Genomic DNA, 21,447 nt, shown 5'->3' on the forward strand with positions numbered 1-21,447 from the left:
CCTTAAGTTTGTCATTTCATCTACTCATGTACCAACAACATATGTTACTAAAATACAACGTGATATTAGCATTTGTATGGAATGGTGGCACTCCGAAAGTTAAATCCGAAGTTATTTAAAAGTCACCTAGCGAGGGTGGTCTTATGCCCGTATTTTTGAATTACACCTATTATCCCGTTTAATTTTGTGGGTAAACCGATTTCCGTCAAAACATGATTTCAAATGGAACAATATTTCCAAATCATTTTTTCCTATATTTGATTTACAAGATTTATTTAAAGGCAGATGTGGATTTGAGTTTTAAATTTCGAAGCACTTCTGTATCAATTGTGCAATGAATTGTTATATGCCTGGAACCGTCTCAAGAGAATGTTTATACTGGTAGATGCATTTCGTGTGAGAAAAGAATTTATTTGGTTCAATCTTTACGGTATATTTCGGAACTGACAGGAATTATTACATGTGTTTCTTAAATTCTCCGTTGACAAGTTAATAAATCATTCAAAAACTCCCTCAGGCAAAGTTGACCTTAGATGAGTTCGGCTATTCCCTTTAGGTAAGATGAGGTCGGATATTCCCTTTAGGACAGATGAGGTCGTCTATTCCCTTTAGGATAGATGAGGTCGGCTATTCCCTTTAGGACAGATGAGGTCGGCTATTCCCTTTAGGTCAGATGAGGTCGGCTATTCCCTTTAGGGCAGATGAGGTCGGCTATTCCCTTTAGGACAGATGAGGTCGGCTATTCCCTTAGGACAGATGAGGTCGGCTATTCCCTTTAGGACAGATAATGTCGGCTATTCCCTTTAAGACAGATGAGGTCGGCTATTCCCTTTAGGACAGATTAGGTCGGCTATTCCCTTTAAGACAGATGAGGTCGGCTATTCCCTTTAGGACAAATGAGGTCTGCTATTCCTTTTAAGACAGATGAGGTCGGCTATTCCCTTTAAGACAGATGAGGTCGGCTATTCCCTTTAAGACAGATGAGGTCGGCTATTCCCTTTAGGACAGATGAGGTCGGCTATTCCCTTTAAGACAGATGAGGTCGGCTATTCCCTTTAGGACAAATGAGGTCTGCTATTCCTTTTAAGACAGATGAGGTCGGCTATTCCCTTTAAGACAGATGAGGTCGGCTATTCCCTTTAAGACAGATGAGGTCGGCTATTCCCTTTAGGACAGATGAGGTCGGCTATTCCCTTTAAGACAGATGAGGTCGGCTATTCCCTTAAGGACAGATGAGGTCGGCTATTCCCTTTAGGACAGATGAGGTCGGCTATTCCCTTTAGGACAGATGAGGTCGGTTATTCCCTTAAGGACATATGAGGTCGGCTATTCCCTTTAGGACCCTTTTGGTCATATAGCTCCTCACGTTTTCAGGTCTATGATATCACATTTTAGGTTTAAGCATTTCTGATTTAGGTTAATCCAGAGAAGCTCTTCGGACGAACGTAATTATATTAAGTGTTATTTTCATTTACAAATTTTTGTATTTTAAGGCAAATGGTTTATCAATGATGTTGTAGATGATAAATATCAATAAGATAAAATCCTAAAGAACTACAAAAATCCCCTAACACATATTCTATTTAGATAGAATTTATCTTTAATTTTGATATTTTTAGGTGTCTTTGAAATTTAACAAGAAAACAGCAAAACCAGGAGAAGAAGTAAGCCTGCAATTGACGGCTGATCGAAACTCACTAGTGAACGTTCTGGCTGTTGATAAGAGCGTTCTTTTACTGAAATCAGGAAATGACATCACAACACAAGATGTAAGTTGAATGCAGCGTCAATCAACATGATGTATGTAGTTTTTTATTTTTTTTTTTTTTTATTTCTCGTTCATTTATTGATTTTCAAGAACACAAATTTTATGAGTTATATATTGTATCATAAATACATATATGTAATCTCTGCTTTACCACCTTGAAAGGTTTTGAATGAGCTCCAAAGATATAACAACTTTGGTAACTTTCCAAGATTTGGTGGATGGGACTCCCGGAAGCCTACTCCTGTAAGCGACATAGATGCATTCTCCGTTTTTCAGGTGAGTCTGTACTTAATGAAATTGCTCATGTTTAAAAAAAACTTCATATAAATTTAGGTGAAGAGGATTTGATAAAAAGTCACAAAATATCCACTGGTAATATACCTATGAATCTACCTTTGAGTTCGGCATTTTTTTAATAAAGGTTTAACTCCATAGGTAGAATTAAACATAAGTCGAGTCCAATGCAGAAATTTACTATTTTTAAAATAATTTCAGGATGGAATATATGTCATTTTATTGTTCGACGTACTGACTCACACACAATCAACCATGCACCTAAACTATCTTATTTTAATTCAATTGTGCTTTATGAAATAATTATGATGCGATCAAGTTCTATCTTTTGTTATATTTATTTGTTTGTTGCTTTATTTACCACGTGTACAGACATATGTTTAGAGTCATACTAGTTTTATATTTACACTTGTTTCGGTACTTAGGCATCATTGGCTTTTACATTTTTGGCTATGAGCGTTCCTGACGAAAGTAAATCCAGAAAAGCGCATTTAATTTAGAAAGTGTAACTTTCCCTTTTTTATTTCATTTACACTGCTGGTTTCTTACTTTGTTACAATTAATGAAGAATCATAAGAAAAGAAGATCATATAATACAAAAATCTACATAATAGTGAAGAAACATGCACATTAACACAACTTTCACATATGTGAACGTCTTATGAAATTAATCATTAAATGTCTAGTCATGCAGAGGAACAGCAGGTCTGGATGTTGTAATATTATCAATCTTGCAGACTACAACAGGGTTGAAGTTTTAACTTATTTAATGGCCACAAGTGTTTTGAAATGCCCTAGTGTTGTGAGTATGTAATGGTGTTCTTTGATATATTTGAAGAAGTAAATGTGGTTTGATTGTCAAGGAGACAACTATCAACCAGAGCCTAAATGGCGTTTTATAAGCAATTAAAGGTCACGGTCGGCTTTCAACAATGAGCAAAACCACACCGTATTGTAAGCTATATATAGTCCTGACATTGCAAAAGATTAAAACGATAAACCAACGGACTGATTTACGCTATAACAACACACGAGAAAAAAATATGAAGAAAAGCAACCAACGAGAACCACTGAATTACGGTCTCCTGATATTTCCTTTGCAAATTTCCTTCAAAAGTTGCTTCAGATCTGTAATGCCTTTGTATTGAACTTTGGCTAATATTTTATAGGGTGCAGGTGTATATGTTTTTGATTGATATTTTATAGGGAGCTGGTGTTTATGTTTTGACTGATGCAGTATTGTTTCAATATACACCTCCGAGTAAGTAATTGTATATGTTGCGATATAATTTCTGCATAGCTTATTTTCATTATTCTATTGTACGCTATGTTAACAAGTTCATTTTTATACCATTGATGATAGATATTTTAAAACCTTTCCGAAAAAAACGTGCATATCTCATTTTCGTTGTTTTACTCAATATCAGATTTCATATCGAACGATAATGTTAACAGAGGAATTATAATATTGAAAGTATTGTAGAAAATACGCATAAAAAGAAAAATTAACATTTATTTACAATTTTCAATTAACAATTCTAAAGTAAATGTACGAAAAAACTGTGCCGCGCATTTGAATTTATAATATACGATAATTGCAACACAACCATCAACTTTCAATTAGCACAAACCATTAGACAAATAAATAAGATCGTTCATCATTTTTGAGTCACAATTTATCGTGGGCACAATTCTATAACTGTTTTACTTCTTTTACATTATTTTACCCTTATCGACTCTGACTTATTACCCTATGGCTAATTGTACAATTTGTACTACTACTGGGTCGTTGCTGCTAATGGGGAACAAACGTTAATAATATTAAACAAATAGCGTTACAGATTCACACGATTCAATCCTTATAAAATAGATGAATATCATGACATAGTTATGTCACTTCATTGCGCAAATGTCATTTGATAAATCGAAAAAAAAAATCGAGATATTTGTTTCGGCAATTTTAAACGGAACGTTAAAAAAATCTAATATAAGTAGCAACCTTAACCATGCCTTCTTTTTGTTTGGCAGTTTGTAGTTACGAATTTTTAATGATGCTGTTTCGTGTTTCTAATGATAAATAATATGAGAGTGTTTTGGCAGACTGTTCAGTTTTGCCAGACATTTAAAACCTAAACTATTTGTAGGAAAAAATACAAAAAAGTATTTATAATCATGATAATATCTGAAAGAGTAATCTCTTATGAAATTCTGAAGATTATTTTTTGTTTAATTTTATATTTTTGACTTTCCAAACATTTGATTATAGAAATACATGTTGTGCTCACAATTTGAAATAATACGGTTTTATGAAGATTTTATTTTGTAAAAGCATTTATCGTGTATTCGTATTCATCCGAACTCCTGTTCCACTGTCTTTAATTTTCCCGCTATAGTTTGTTTTCTAGTGGATTTTGACTTTTTATTTTCATCGTTTAACAAAGTTAGTTTTGTGTCGTCATCGATAATATAAAGATGGAAATATGAAAACAAAATGAAACAGGACATTTACATGTCAAAATTTGAAAATCGTATCTTGTATGAATGTATACATGTACTTATCAAACTGAACTAGTATACATTATTCTTTAGTGGTCAGCTGAAGACCGCCTCCGGCTAACTAATTTTCTCACTGCATTGAAGACCCATTGGTGGCCTTGAGCTGTTTTCTGCTCTTCGGTCGGGTTGTTACACATTCACCATTTCCATTTTCTATTCTATTCTATTAACTTATATAAAAACTTTGGTATATATACAATAGCTGAGCAAATAACACTCATAGAACCTTATAGACATAACGTTTTATTTTGCATTTATTTCGGATTAAAGAAAAAATGTTTCCTGAAAATCTCATGCTGCCAAATAAATATTCGACTACAGTTTATATTCAATTGTTTTGAAAAATTTACGAACATTCATGTTTGAATCAACCAGCAAAAACTGCTTCTTTCTCATTATTTGCATACATATATGAACCAGCTTGCTTCAAAGATTGCATTTTAATCATTTGCAAAAATCAGAACTTTTACTATAGCAATCGTGAAAACAAAGATGATTTAGGGAACTATCGCATTCCTCAATAATTTCCAACGATTCATTTGTATCTTCCAAAAGGGGCAATCCCAAGGGTGACTAGGGAATAGAAATATTGTCACTCTTTTTTCTTTTCCGACCGGCAAAAAAGCCCTTTCCAAAGTGGGGCGTCCGTTTTGGCTGTGCGGGATGTATAAATACACAGCCACGTTCAGTGAGAATGTGGGCGTTAAATCCGATGCCTCGTGAAGAGAGAGTTATACGCTCTTTGGACGTTAAGAACCTTTGCATCAACTCTTTCAGGGGTCCTCAGGTGACCTGTTGCAAGGCAAATTATCTGTCCTTATCCAATATACCATCATTTTTCAGTGGCAATTCAATTTTCCCGACCTTCATCCAAGACGGCCCCTATTACATGACCTACCTGTTGTATTTATTAATAATTTTGACCCAGAACGTTTAGCAACCAACAATCAATCAAACCAAAAAGGCATAATTGCCTTTTGAATGCTTCATTTCTCAATCATAATTACTTTTCCGATGTTGAACCTTTTTTATCCAAGATATTTTGTATTTTCCTTTCTCTGTTCCCGTCACATTCTTAAAGAACTACAAATCAAAGCGTTCCGAAAGTTGGTATCGTGCTTCATGTGAGCATGCATTTTCAGATTCAAGGAGCAGAATGATGACCACCTTTGCAATGGGTGGAATGCATCGTAGAGGTGGTGGGGATGGGCTGACATCTCCTACACGAACACGAAAAGATTTTCCCGAGACATGGCTTTGGGTTGACAGAACAACAGGGTGAGATTTTTTTTGCTATATATTTAAATTCTGTATTGCCGGATACTTGTGTGTTATTAATTTAAGAACTGCCTGAGCTTGGAAAATTCTGTCTAAATCAACGCAGAACAGATGAGAGGAACTGTTAACGTATAAACAATTACTTATTTCTCAAAACAATTGTTAACCTAGCTTCTTGATAAATAGAATAATAAGTTCGTGATATGTGACCCGCCATGACATTTCCAGGTTTATGGGGGTAAACGTCATTATGAGAAAACGTCGATGTAAAGTCACGTAACGTAATCGGGGCACCTGTTATTGAATGTCCAAATATATCATGCGGTAAAATAAAGTTTCATTTTTCATGACGTGAGGAAATTTATAAGATATAAAAAACAATTAGATTTTGTACGTAAAATTTATAAAAGTAAAGTTAAAAATCCCGTTCAAAATCGTGTTTTAAATTCACACAAATTATCTTTCAGATTTCATTGCGTAAATCACTTTCTCCTGAGTCATTAAATTATTTTTTTCGATTATAAAAAATGTTTGAGATTATATCACCATTGCTAGATATTATTTAGAAATTAGATAATATTTATACCTGCCCATTAGGACCCCAATAGAGTCTCATCCCATGTTAATTCATATGACTGTCTTAGAACTACATACACAAGATATATGTGTTATTGAAAGTTTTCTTACATCCCTTTCACCTACATACCCTAATATTATTGATCATGCTGTTTGATTTTTCATCTTTCTCTGCATTAACAGATCTTTGATTTAATCACTTTGCCAGGATACATGTACTTTGACCTATAATGGTTTACTTTTATAAATTTTGACTTGGATGGAGAGTTGTCTCATTGGCACTCATACCACATCTTCTTATATCTACAAAATGTATTCACCAATAAGATAATAGACACATACGAAATCAAATTGAATAATACACAACTCCTTGATAGTTTATTATACATCTAGTAATTCACTTTCTAAGCATTGATGTAGTTTTCCTTACGAAAAAAAGAAAAAGCTTAAGTCAATGACATTATTATTTTGATTGCAGATTCCAGTATAGTGTTGCTATGGCAACCGATTTAAAATTCTTCAGTTATTTAGTTATTAAAAGCTACAATTACATTTTAATTAATTAAGAAAGATTTAAACCATCCCTTTCCCACCCACCCCCCCCCCCCCCCCCCAACAAAAAAAACTATACTAGATGAATCTAGCAAAATAACTTGTCAGGATGAATCTATGTGTACTTCATAAAAATGCAAAAAACTCATTTCGACCCTGGTACCTCCATTAGCCTGAACATCTCATGGCTGGTCACATATTATGTAATATAAACTCGACATTTTTTACGTTGTCAACTTTTTCCTGTTTTTCAATTTTGTGAGAATGTCTGAAATTTAAAAAAAACCAGTTGTACACTTATTTATATTTTCAACAGTTAATAGGAACAAAATGGTATATTTTTTCATAATTCAGCAACACAAGGACGCATCAAAAAGCGTTGAAATGTACGGTTTTCAACAAAATATAACTGTCTATAGATATATCAAGCTGAGTAAGGAAACCAACCAGACTAGAAATTTTAATTTCGTTGTACTACTTTTAACTCTCAATGAGAAAGATCATTAGTTTTTTATCAAAATATATTTAAAAAATAAATTTGTCGTGGAAACATCAAGAAACATTATTGAGACTTACCATACAATTTTGTGATTTAATATCAATAACGGTACACACTTTGCCAGTTTGTTTATTTTTAAACAGTATGCTACTAATTTAGAACTTTAAGTTTTAAATCTGTGTTTATACTGTTTGGTTGTTTTATCATTATGACCCGTGAAATTGATAAATTATAGTTACAACTTTTGGGTTAAATAAACAAATACATTGTATTTCTAGATATAATTATGGTACTGATCAAAATTTAATTATTTAGTGTAGACGGTCGTATATATTTAGCCAAGTAGCCATACATTGGTATATTTGTGCTGGCATAAAAATACTGAGTTCTTTTATAGAAATTTTATGAAAAGCTCTGATTCCTTGCCCATGTCTTTACTTTTTGGTTTTATCAGCTCATCAATATTTGTATTTGGTTTTTGATTTTCAAATAGTTTGGCATGAACATCACTTAAGAGGCAATATTTGTCCAAATGAGAATCTCTGCTGCAACGTTATTTGTACCGTTATTATTGTTTCTCCCTACAATCGCATTTACATCAGAAAAATGTAAAGCATGCTCCGGTAATTATATAAATTTGTTCAGTAAGTATACACGCTGCATCTTTTCAATTTTTTTTTAATGACTACTTCTTCTTTTCAAAGACGATATTTGACTCATATTCAATGAAAAATGCAATAAAATTAGCTAGACCACTTTCTCATTATAATAAATATTAAATGAAATTGGTTAATAAATTTACAATTTTGTGCTTACATGCTTAGGGAAGTAGATATGAGAACTCTCTCAATTTCTGGTTTCCATTTCCAAATGAAATCAAAGGAAGAAGTACCATATTCAAAACCAAACCATGAAAATAATTAGATTCTGTAGCAATATAAGAAAAACCGTACTTTACATTATACGGAAGCCGTAGAGTAAAATTAAATAGTTACATATTAACCATTGATTTGGTTCTGAATTTTTAGCGCTGATGGAACATCTACTATCAAAACTACAGCACCTGATACCATTACAGAATGGGTGGCTTCAGCTTTTGCTGTAAATCCTGTTTCTGGTCTTGGTGTGGCTGCAGAAATGGCAAACGTAAATATCAGTTTATTTAATGTCTTTATATAATAAATTGTTCAATTGTGTTCCCTATTTTGAAAAAAAGAATTGTGTTATTACTTTTGTAACAATTGCTGTTAATATAACATATGAGATCAAATCAAAACTCAAAATTGTATTCTTCAATATGAAAATGCTTTAGATTTTATATGTCATATTTTTCGTTTTAGTTGACGACATTTCAGAAATTTTTCATGCGATTTGAACTTCCGTTTTCTGCAATTAGAGGTGAAATTATAATAGTTCAAGCCACTGTTTTTAATTACTTAGACCAGGATCAACAGGTAAAATGGCTTTCATGAAACAGTATTTTTAGTAAAAATGCATTCAACAAAATCGAAAATTAAAGTATCATTTCTTTTATTTATGATCTTCATCTTGGAAATTACATGAGATAGTTTTTGTACCAAAAACTGTTCAACAATTCCAATGAATTCATTTATATCAGAATCTGTTTTGATAATATTATTTTAATGAAATATGCAGAGGTGTATCATATACATCAATCAAGCTCTTATACCGACTATATCTTTTTTTCCCATCATTAAGCTTTCTTCAACAAACCAAGTAATAAAATATTAGGTGATAAAAATTGACCGAATTCTGTCGAGTTTACTGGTCTTGAAATATGGAATACGCGTTTTCATGAATGGAATGTGCAATAGCTATGAACGCTTTGTTGGACAACACACGTCTTTGATGACTTACAATTACGGTAAACATATGGCATGAAATAATAATTAGATTGTTTGGGAAAGCTTTCAAAAACAAGTTTATATGAATGTATGATACCAATTGCAATGTGCATGATATATTTATTTGAAAAAAACCTGGATCAGGGAAGTTCATGACCAAACGTTTGAGAAGCAAAATATTAAACAAAAATCAAAAGAGAAAGAGAAAGGACAGCCAAAATTGTTTGCTTTAACTCTGTATAATGTAGTTTTACCTTTGATACAACTACGTAATATAAAAACCCCTTATCTGGGGCTTTAACAATTGGCATAACCTATTCTGTATAGCAAGCTATGAAACGCACATACATTACAAAATATTAATACAAAAAAAAAAAACGTCCTGGTTTATTTTATAACAGACATAAAAAAACGACTGAATAACATTCTCCTTACTTGGCACAAACTCTGTTGAATCTAAATCGTTAACAGTTTGCGTGCTTCGTCATATAAGCTAAAGCAAATTTCGACTGATATATATTACTAGAGAGCGGATGTGTTTTTTCACGCTCTCGACAGCATTTGTAAATGGATAACATATTATGTGTATAGCGTCATCATATTTCATATTTATATTAATATACATAATAAGAATTATCAACTATCCGATACTTGAATTATATTTGAATTTATAAACTATATCGGAAATAATTTGAGCCATGGAATCTTTTACATCTACATTTGCCGTTGATGATCATGACAGTTTCAACTATTTTTGAGACTCTGAAATTTTATGCCAACAAGATAAATCTAAAAGTGCAAAGAGAAAGAAAAAAGTTTTGCCAAATGAAGAAGTAATAACGGATTACATGTTTGACCATTTTAATGATAAACACGTCGCTGTGAAAGTCCCATGTGACGCGAAATTTGGAACAACAAGAACTAAACTTCCACTTTGGATTACAATTTTCAGAAGTAAAATGGAGGAAACCAATGTCATTGAAGAAAAACAAATTAGACATACCCCTCAAATTGTCTGTTTTGACAGGCAAAAGTTTATAAGTGCTACTTTTTACACCAGTTGAACAATCCTTATTCAGGGAAAAAATGTGTGTGTCGAATTGCGGGATATTTTTTCCCAAAAATCAGGGATCTTGTAAATCAACAAAGTGAGGTAAGAGCTAACAATTTATCTGCTAGTCAGGATATCTTAGTTTCAGACAATAACACTGCCTCTCCAAGCCAGACAACCCCTAAAGTTTTATCGGAAACTGTATCATCCAACCAAAGTGATATTTGTGATGAATCTGAAACGGACTCTCAAATCCAAACTTTCCCATAGGTAATTTCCGATAGTTTCATCTTTAACAGTACAACGATCAGCGATGTAACAATCATTAGTGAACCTTTCGTAAGTCCGATTAATTGTGTGCCAAAGCAACAGGACATCAACGAATCACTGTATAACGTTCTTTCTGAAATCAACATCAGTTTATCAACATTAACTGAACAAAATTCTGAGTTTCTAAAAATCATTCAAATTACTAGATTATCAAGTGAACTCAAACTAGTACGCCAAGACAACAGAGAGCTTAGAGATGAAATTCAGAGACTTGAAACAGAAAACCATTCGAATATTCTCTCAAATTCAATTCAAATTCCAAACTCTCGGTCTTCAAAGAACACTTGCATCACTGGCGCAAATGCACAAAAAACAATCTACTAGTGTGAAAAAGAAACATAAACAAAATATGAGAAATAATCAGAAAACAAACGACAATATCATTATTGTAGGAAGTTCCATCACTAAAGGAATTAAAACCGAGCAATGTCGAGACAACGTGCATGTTTCAACAAACAGTGGTGCAAAATCAGGTGACATACTGCAGAAAATTTCAATTCTCGATCTCACACCTTTCGATACTGTCATTCTTCAATTCGGAGGAAATGATGCTAATAAAACTAAACCGTGTACTTTTAAAAACAATGTACACAAGATCATCAAATGTTTAAACGATGATAAACCCAGGCGTGTCATTATTGGAGGTTGAATTCCCAGATCTAAAACTAATGTCACTAACATCAATGATATTCTTCGATAATTAAGTACAGAAGAAAATGTGGAATTTATCAATCACATGAACACATTTATTTTGATGAACGGAAAGGTTGCAGACAACTTGCTTGACACACCCGATGGGGTTCACTTGACAGATGATGGAACAAACACACTGTTAAATAACATTCCTGCTGTTGTGGAATCCTCGTTAAGAGGTCAGCAAACAATGACTGAATGTCAACTGATAGTAATCAGCCATACTGTTACAACTGTGGTGAAACAAACCACGCTTTAAATAATTGTCGCTATGATAAGAGAATTATATGCTACGGCTGCGGTCGTTTATGTCACAAAGAATCTAAATGCTGGAATTTATTAGATGTGTACAACTGAGATATCGGTAAAGATAATGATGCCAATTATATCCAATTACAAAATAGATTAGAAGTTCTCAGTGATTCTAGATCATGTGACATATGTTGTAATGATAACTTTTGTTGTACCTGTGATTTTTTAACAAAATGTAATATGAATGCTGATTACAAGAAAAGTCAGAAAAACGGGTCGAATAGGTTAGAAAATAAACATCAATGTTCTACAAAAACTGACCCTGAAAAACTATCCTCATCTCAGAATGTAAAGATGGATAATGTTGATTATATTTTTGATTATAAAAAGGATGGTTTGAAAATATCAAGTTTGAATATTCAACATTTATTACCCAAAATTAATGAATTGCAATTCAATTTTAAGAAAATGTGAAAAGAACAAATGCCACATGTATTTAGTTTTTCTGAAACATTTTTGGGCTCCATGGTGATTCATGACTCTAATGAATTAAAAATTGAAGGGTATACAAGTATGAATGCTCGTAAAGATAGAAAAAATACAAAAGGTGGAGGTTTAATTGCCTATTTTGAAAATGACGTCAAATATGCGCGTCTATAGTTTTTGGAACAAGATCACATTGAATCTATGTGGTTTAAAATTTGTCCTGTCAATGCACAACCATTTCTACTATGGTTTGTATATAGACCTCCTAACAGTCCTGTAGTCTGGTATGAGTATTTTGAATGAGTTTGTCAATGTTTTTAATGTAAATCAAGATGATATGATTTTAGGTGATCTTCCCGATTATATTAAAGATGTGCAAGTACCAATCTATGCCCCAGGCGATCATTACCCAGTGTCATGTATATTAGATAAGTGAAATCGACAGATAAAGAAATAACCATCGTGAAATTAAGTACAGAAATTTCAAAAAGTTTGATGATAATGAGTTCATTAAATACTTAAAAAATAAAAGTTTTGGAGATATCTTAGAAACACAAGATGTAAATGTAGCCTTAGACATTTGGTTTAGTATATTTTTAAGAATTTGTTAGATAAACATGCTCCAATTATTACTAAGCGCGTAAAAAGAAATCACCAACCAGATTGGTAAATTAAAGATATTCGACAAGTGAGAATAAACAAAGATCATTTCAGAAAGATTAATGATATGGAAAACTACAAAACCTACAGAAATTTGACCTCTTCAAAAATTAGGTAATCTAAAAGAGCATACTTTGAAAATGCGATTAAAACCGATCGCAACTGCAAACAGTCAAAGATCTAAATCACTCGGGCAAAATAATATCACCAGTCTTAAAACAGATTATGATTATATTACGAATTTGACAGATATTGTTGAACATCTTAATGATCACTTTAGTTCTATAGGTCATAAATTAGTGCCCAATCCCAAACCCACTTTCTCTTCAGATAGTTTAGCATCGTTTGTGAAGAGCAGGATCAACAAAAATGTCTCCTTTTCCCTCTATTTTGTTTCAATATCTGAAGTATTCAATGAACTTGTTAAACTAGATGTAAACAAGTCAACAGGGCTTGATGAAGTTGGACCGCGTATCCTTAAACTATCTTCCCGAATTGTATCTGAGTATTTTTCCTGATAAGCTAAAGGAAACTAGGGTTATATCTCTCCACAAGGGTGGTGATGCAACTGATATGAACAAGTATAGACCAATATCCATATTCCCAACCGTTTCCAAATTTTTTGAAAAATTGGTATTTAAGCAACTATATGCATATTTAATAAAATTAAAGCTTCTTTTAAGGCAATCGGGCTTTAGATCTGGACATTCATGTAACACTGCCCTCCTTAAATTAGTTGATGCATGGCTAAGCGAAATGGATAAAAGGAATTAAACTTGTGCTCTTTTTCTAGACTTTAGAAAAGCTTTTGATATTGTTAATCATCATATTCTACTGATCAAATTACAAATGTATCACTGTGATGATCATGCTATTGATTGGTTTAAATCTTATTTATCAGGAAGATTTCAAAATGTAATGATCAATGATAATGAATCTCATTTTAGAGAATTTCAGTCAGGAGTTCCACAGGGTTCCATACTGGGACCTTTACTTTTTATAATATTTATCAATGATTTATCTCTTGTGCTTAAAAATGTTTCTTCTGAACTTTATGTTGATGATACAACATTATATAAGTCATCTCCATCAGTAACAGATTTAAATGCATTTATGAATGTAGATTTTTGTAATGTCATGAATTGATGTAATGATAATGATATGATATTGAATAGAGATAAGACTAAGGACATGCTAATTCGTTCTAATAGACAAAATGATTTTTAAACTGAATTAAGTATCAAATTTGATGATGAACATATAATAGACGTCGTTCATAATCAAAAACTGCTAGGAATCCAAATTGACAAATCTCTCTCGTGAGAAAATCAAATTGACAAACTTTGTGCAGTAATTGTAAGCAGACTGCATCTTATGGGCCGACTAAAAGCACATCTTCCAGTAAGTGTTCGCAAACTATATACTTTCAATTATGGACTACTGCTGTACCGTGTAGGGAAATGCTTCAAAACTAATATTGACAAATTATACAAGTTACAAAAGAGGGCAGCAAGAATCATTTTAAATGCAGGTTTTGATATCTCTTCATCAGTTATGTTTAAAAAGTTAGGATGGCTTACCATTTATAATAGAATTAAATATTTTATAATAGTGATGGTTTATAAGTGTGTGAATAATCAAGCATCTGAATATTTATCTGAACTATTTTCAAGATGTTCAGTTGTTAATGAATACGTATTAAGATCATCTTCCCAAAATAATATATTTGTTCAACGATATGAAACTAATTATGGTAAAAAAACATTTATGTATTCTGGAACCTTGTTGTGGAATTCCTTGCCTTTGACTTTGAAAGAAAGTAAAAGTATAAATGTTTTTAAAACAAAATGTCAAGCTTATCTCTTGAAAATACAAGAAGAGAACTACTTGCAGTTTTAATGTAACAATTTTACTACAAATATCCTTTTTCTTTAAGTAAATTGTACTTGTTTACCTGTACTATATATGTGTTCTTGTATGCAGTGTAGTTTTTGCTTTATTACCCTTTTGTTTATGTATTATTATCTTTTAAAAATTGTGTAATCTTATATGTAGATAAGAAGGCCACGGGGCGGATAACTGTGTAACCTTCTGAAAATAAAGATTTTATTATTATTATTATGAATTGATATTGCTCCAGGTTTTTTGTTTTCTCAGATTGAAAAAAAGGTTTAATTGACTTTTTGTTCTAAATGTGTGCTTTCACCCCGTACAGTGACCACATAGTTGTTTACATCCATGTCAGTTGATCTTTTGTGGATAGTTGTCCCGTTACCAATCATACACCATCTCCCAATTTTATATTCAACGTTTCGGGAACAATATTGTAGAATAATGGAAAAGTAACTCAAGAAGAAATGTTTGTTAGTTTAATTAATGAAATAAGTAAAGCATAAACGTAATGACAATCTTAGTTATCTTAGTTATCTTGAGACAATTAAAACCTAAGTTATAGTACAAACTTAAGATAAGACTATTATAAAACTTTAACTTTAGGCTTGTTGCTTTAATAAAACATTTACCAGGTTCCATTCCTGTATTTATTAAGATCAGACAACTTTATTCAACAGGTATCTGTGAAGCTGTCAAATAATGCTGACTTCAGTTTTGTAGATGGAAATGGAAACAGTTTCAATCCAGGTGGTGATGGTTGGACAAAGGTAAATATACTTTATATAAAACACTGCCGCCTGTGAAAGAATTACAAAACGCGTTGTAGGAGAGGAAAATACTTTTGTCGACAAGAAACAATGAAATACTACGTTAAACTCAACATTTAAGTAAAAAACAAAGCTTATGCACCTTTTGATTTTTGTAAACGACATCATCCATTACAGAACTGTCTACAATCGTTGTATTGAACACATCTGGTTTACACTTATGTTAGGGAATGTGTCATTCCAAAATTCTACTGTTCTTTGCTTTATAGCTGGACATGAAGAACTAAGAACTAAATAGGATAAAATGAGCGTTGTGTTTTTTATTGTTCTTTAATAAAACGCATCTAAGATCTCAGGCTTATAATTCAGTACACCAGACGCGCATTTTATCTACACAAGATGCATAAAATAAGTTGGAAGACAAAATCAGTTACGATGTAAAAGGACATAAAAAAAAAAAAATGTTGACCCAAATATGACGATGTTCATCTATGCTTGGGGTAGTAAAACATGAGTATTTTGTATTAATGGTCTGTCATATCACCACATGAGTGTGGATTACTGGGATGCTGATATCCTCTTGCAGAAACGCCCCAAGCAGGAGATTCTACCCAATTGTTGAAAAAACTCACCACAGTTACAAAGCTTATCGTACATGTCTTCCTTGACACCAACCGATTTTTTATTTGAAATCGTTTTTGTTCTGGTAGAACCTTGCCATATTGGACAATTTGGTATTTCTTGTGAGATAATTGTATACAAAGTTAACCTTCCAATAGACTGAACGTCAATTCATTTTGAATTATGAAATAAACATCGTATTTACCTTTAGGCATTATTAATATAATTACTATTTTTATCATGTTTATCATTGATTATAAGATAACAGAAAAAGACAAACGTCTGGGAAATACCAACAGTACCATTGAAAGCGGTAAAAAAGGAACACACAAACATTAGTCTACTACACAATACACATACAACTAAATATTGAGCAGTTCTAATCGAAAAATATGATAATGAGACTGATCAAGGCAGCCATTTATTTTTAATTGTAATTTTCTCTTTGCGGGAATCAAAGCAAAAGTGAAAATTGAATGGAAGACAAAACAAGCAGTAGACAGCCGACAAAATTTGAAATTGAGTGTCTTAAATTTGCATTAAATATTTATATAGGAAGTGAAGCAAACATTAATCAATAAATTAATTAAATAGTGCCGTCGTGATCGTGAAAACAAGTTTCATACTTCTACCATATCCACTTGATTCAATTCTTATCACTAACCATCAAATATCTTGAAAAATGTTTTTTAATTCACTATTATATTTCACCCAGCCAATGTATTTGAACATTATTTAGACACAACATCATGCTGCGCATGTCATCCTCATGATTTCGTGATTATGTTATTTAAGAAATGGAATTATGCTAAGTTTTGACGTTAATTTCGAAAATGCAATGTGTTTGTTTTTACGTCAGCCTGTGCTTGTAAAGAAAGACAGTGTTAATTCTGTGTATTTCCCTATCAAACCAACTGCACTTGGTAAAATATTACTGAAGGGAACTGCTAGATCTACTCAAGGTGCAGATGCTGTTGAACGGGAGTTTCTCATAGAGGTAAGTTTACCCGTTAAGCATTGTTTTGTCGTACTGTATACAATTGGATTTCCCTATGCCGGTTTGGTTGTGCTGAAGAAGTATTTAAGAAATAACTCTTTCATGCCATGCTCTATACTCATTTAATCATAGGGTAGGCATTATATTTGTCAACCTTTTTATATAGAGCGTTTCAGGAAAATTTTGAACTTTCTTCCAATCTGAATTTTTAAGACACGTTCGAAAGGCAGCCATTTTGATTTGATGAAGCACAAACGCTCTAGAAAACCATATGTTTCAAGATTTAAAAATGAATTGCAACAACAAGAGAAAGGTCAATTTTGGTTTCAGACGTTGTTCAATAATCAATTGACGTTACAATTTTAATTGTGACGACATGCACTTGCGCTCCATCTTCTTTTAATTAGAAGACGGATTTGTTTAAAAAGCGAAAACAAGAGCAAATTGTGCACCTTTTAATGTTACAAATGATTAGGAAAACTACAGAAAGACAAGTTAAAAAGAAAACTTTCCAAATATTTCGAAACATAGCATTCGTTTCTCAGTTTAAATATCAATTTTGAAATTATGAATTTGAATTGTATTGGTAGTCACATATGCTGACAAGTATTCTGTTATATGACACCGATGATAAACAATGACACAAATTTAATTCAAATTAACCAATAAACTTCAATGAATAAATGGGCCAGTTTGGCAGGCGATATTGATAGCCATTAAGCACCACTTTAAAATGACAATTAGACTTGTACAAGGTCATTCGTTTCTCAGACTGTTTATGGCATATTTAAAACTAAATCCGTTGGATGTGTAATGGTTGATACTTTAGTCTGGGAGAACGTGATTTATTTATTAGTTGTAATTGGCTTCGAACAAGCTTTTAATAACTGCGATGACTCTAATTTCGGTACTTTGTTTCTATTGTTTTTAGGTTATTTGTTTTTGTGCCTTGTACCGATCATTTGAGTTAGGACAATTGCTACTGATTTTTACAGTTTTTTCTTATGTTTTGCTGTTAAACCATTCCCAGGTTAAGGGAAGGGTTAGCGCTCACAAACAGGTTTAATCTTGCCACATGCTTTATATGCCTGTCCCATGTCAGGAGCTTGTAGTTTAGTGGTTGTCGTTGGTTCATGTCTGTCATATCTGTTGTTTTTTTTTAATTGATTTGTTATAAACAAGGCCATTGGTTTTCTAGTTTGAATTGTTTCATATTTTCTTTATGTCAGGGCCTTTTATAGTCGACTATACGGTATGGGTTTTTCGCATTGTTGAAGGCCGTACGGTTGCCTATAATTGCTTACATGCACTTTATTTGAACTCTGATGGATATTGTCTCATTTGCACATACACCATATACTTATTTATAAAATGAAGTAACATTAACGAAACTGCACCTTCCTTTTTAAAATCTTAATCATAGTAAATGTTTTGTGGCTAATGATTTTTGATTGCCTCCTTGTATCCACTTCCTTTTTTATGTTAAGATAATATTGTTCACAAATACACTTATGCTAGGGAAACCTTTACTCTGGAACTATGTGCTGATGAGTAGCAGTACAAAATTTATTATTCTCCAAGCTAACGTGCATTTCTTACCAATAATAACCAGTAAATTTCAACCCAACTTCCCTTTTATATGTCGTATTCTATTTCAATAAGCCATTATTTTCCCTGAAGCTTCAAATGTGCGTTTTAAGAAGCATGACTGAGTGATATAAATTTACTCGATCGGGCATGTCAATGCAAAATTTTCTTTTAACTATATTGTAGGCAGAAGGTATAAAACAAAGCTATAACGTACCATTACTTATGGACCTTCGACAACAAAGAAGCTTTACAGACAATATACCTTTGTCATTCCCTCCAAATCTTGTAAAAGATTCAGAGTTTATTAAGATACAAGTTATCGGTGAGTTTCAAACGTTATATGTATATACTTCCTTTCTTTTGTGCATAGTTTATTCTCTCTATACAATATTGTTCGCTGTGATTTTTTTTGTAGACAAAAACTGTTGATTGCATACAATAATGTCAATAAGGCAATTACAAAATTTAACCTCATGAAAGGAGGAATAACGAAAACCATATCATGTAATGAGCCATTTAATTTCACAAGGTTATCAACTAATGAAAAATCGTTCTATTGTACTATGCCGCGATAATTGTATTTCAGATATTGTTATCTCACTTTTGATCTTGCTGTCTTTTCACGGTTGGGGTCAGAACAATGTCGATTTTTATTGTATATTGTATAACAGAGAAGGCAACATGTAATAAATAAGAAGGTTAAGCTGTAAAAAAGGTGTCTAAATAACAGAATAAACACAGTTATGGTAGCTGATAGAAATATATAAGTACGATTTTTTCTCAGTGTTCTTCCAGTTTAATGTTGTATATAAGCACACACTAATAAAGTTGTCTACCTACAGCATAGTTCAGCATGGCGGAAACGCCATTTGTAAATATATTAGGAAACGAAAATTTATATTCTATTTATCTTTCAAAATTTAATTTACTCTCTATGAGAATAAGACGATTAGGTATGATTGCCAATGAGAAATTATTCATAAAACTACATGACAAAGATGTAAACAGTTACAAGCCACCACCTGTTGGCAATAAAAATGTAGTATTTTTGCTTATAAATTGTTCTATTACTATAGTAAGTATGATAACTATTGTCTTATCAGGAGATTTACTGGGGGCAACATTGGCCGGATTAGGAGACCTGCTTAAGACTTCCGCAGGAAGTGGAGAACAAAATATGGTTGCTTTCACCCCTAATGTTTACGTTAGTGCTTATCTGAAAGTAGCTAACCAACTAACAGAAGAAATTAAAAAGAAGACAGCCAAATTTCTGGAGGGAGGTAATATAACGTTTCTAATCATCGGTCATTGTGTATACTTTAATAAAACATGTGATGATATACAGATAACTAAAAGAGAGGCAAAAGAAACCAAAAGGATATTCAAACTCATAAGTCGAAGACAAACTGACAACGCGATAACAAAAAACAAAAACGACCAAACGGCAGAAAACAGTCTACAAAGAACAACATAGAAAACAAAAGACTGATCTACACGAATCATCTCCACTAACCGGGGGAGGTCTCATGTGCTCCGGAAAAGTAAACAGATTCTTATCTACACGTTACATCCGTCGTGTTGATGATGTAAGTACAAATTCGGTGCTGAATAAAGGTAATAGTAGTATATCGTTGTTCAATAGTCATAAATCGATTTAACTGAAACAAATCCGGGACACAAACCAAAACTGAGGGAAACAAATCAACTATGAGAGGAAACAAAACGGAACAACAGAAAAACTGAACTGCTACAAAAACAAACGCCAACATACATAGAAACGGACTAAGTGATAACAACTGCCATATTCCTGACTTGATACAGGACATTTTAAGAAAAAATGGTGGGTTGAACCTGGTTTTATGGGTGCCAAACATCCTGCTTATATGGCAAAATACCGCTAAAATGACAACATTACGTAACAGGAATACAGTACAAATAAATGCAAGAACATTCAAGACAGAGAAATACATAAATAAATAATATAATAGTACACTTCAACGTGTAAACCACAGAATAACAACGAACACCTAAAATTAATTTACGACAGAACACAAATACAGCTCAATAGAATAAAGAACTGTATGTCACAGGAATGTATCAACGCCACAAAAAGTGACGTCACAGGTAAATTTCTAAAAATAGAATATAAAATTGGGATTAAGTTTGTAATGGTGTTATTTGATGTATTTTCTAACCATTACAAGAATATTAATATAGAAGATAAGTCTGATAAGGTGATGTTAGATTTGAGGAAAGGGATAGGAATATGTCTACGACAATATTGATATATTCGTCATTATCTGTAAAACAAATATTCTACAACGATCAACTTACTTGTAAAGGCGTCAGTAAAATTTTCGATGGGATGACTTAAAGAATATTAACGTTATGTTACCTATTTTACTGACAATTAAAGTCTCTGCAGTGATGCTCGAGGATAAACATTTGAAAATCCAAAACCACTTGACCTCTTGGAACTCTTGGTTCAATAGCCTCCTTGTATGCAGATACGCTCAATCAAGTATATAATGATAGAAAACGCTCGTAAACTACGTATTAACTGGGAGGTATATGCGGCATATGAAGATGCTGGCGGAATGTGGCTAGTTAAAAATGTAAAGTTCACCGTTGCAAAGCTGACATCATCATTTGTGTCGTAAAACTTTGTTCTCAATCCGATGAATTATAATTCTCTAGTCAAAACTGAAGCTTCTGCGAA

At 32.5% G+C, this 21,447-nt stretch overlaps 1 protein-coding gene across 1 annotated transcript in view; it reads left to right on the forward strand.

The window, feature by feature from the left end:
• The window catches only part of LOC127698781 (CD109 antigen-like), a 61,957-nt gene that overhangs the window by 26,002 nt on the left and 14,508 nt on the right, over window positions 1–21,447 (forward strand). Inside the window, exons 16-25 of the mRNA XM_052202443.1 lie at window positions 1,620–1,769; window positions 1,931–2,044; window positions 3,269–3,323; window positions 5,761–5,896; window positions 8,552–8,669; window positions 8,864–8,977; window positions 15,431–15,520; window positions 17,001–17,138; window positions 18,912–19,050; window positions 19,832–20,008. Of these exons, the coding sequence (XP_052058403.1) occupies window positions 1,620–1,769; window positions 1,931–2,044; window positions 3,269–3,323; window positions 5,761–5,896; window positions 8,552–8,669; window positions 8,864–8,977; window positions 15,431–15,520; window positions 17,001–17,138; window positions 18,912–19,050; window positions 19,832–20,008 (1,231 nt within the window). The remainder of the gene's footprint in view (window positions 1–1,619; window positions 1,770–1,930; window positions 2,045–3,268; window positions 3,324–5,760; window positions 5,897–8,551; window positions 8,670–8,863; window positions 8,978–15,430; window positions 15,521–17,000; window positions 17,139–18,911; window positions 19,051–19,831; window positions 20,009–21,447) is intronic.

The sequence above is a fragment of the Mytilus californianus genome, unplaced genomic scaffold (assembly GCF_021869535.1).
Source record: "Mytilus californianus isolate M0D057914Y unplaced genomic scaffold, xbMytCali1.0.p SCAF_4, whole genome shotgun sequence".
Classification (NCBI taxonomy): domain Eukaryota; kingdom Metazoa; phylum Mollusca; class Bivalvia; order Mytilida; family Mytilidae; genus Mytilus; species Mytilus californianus.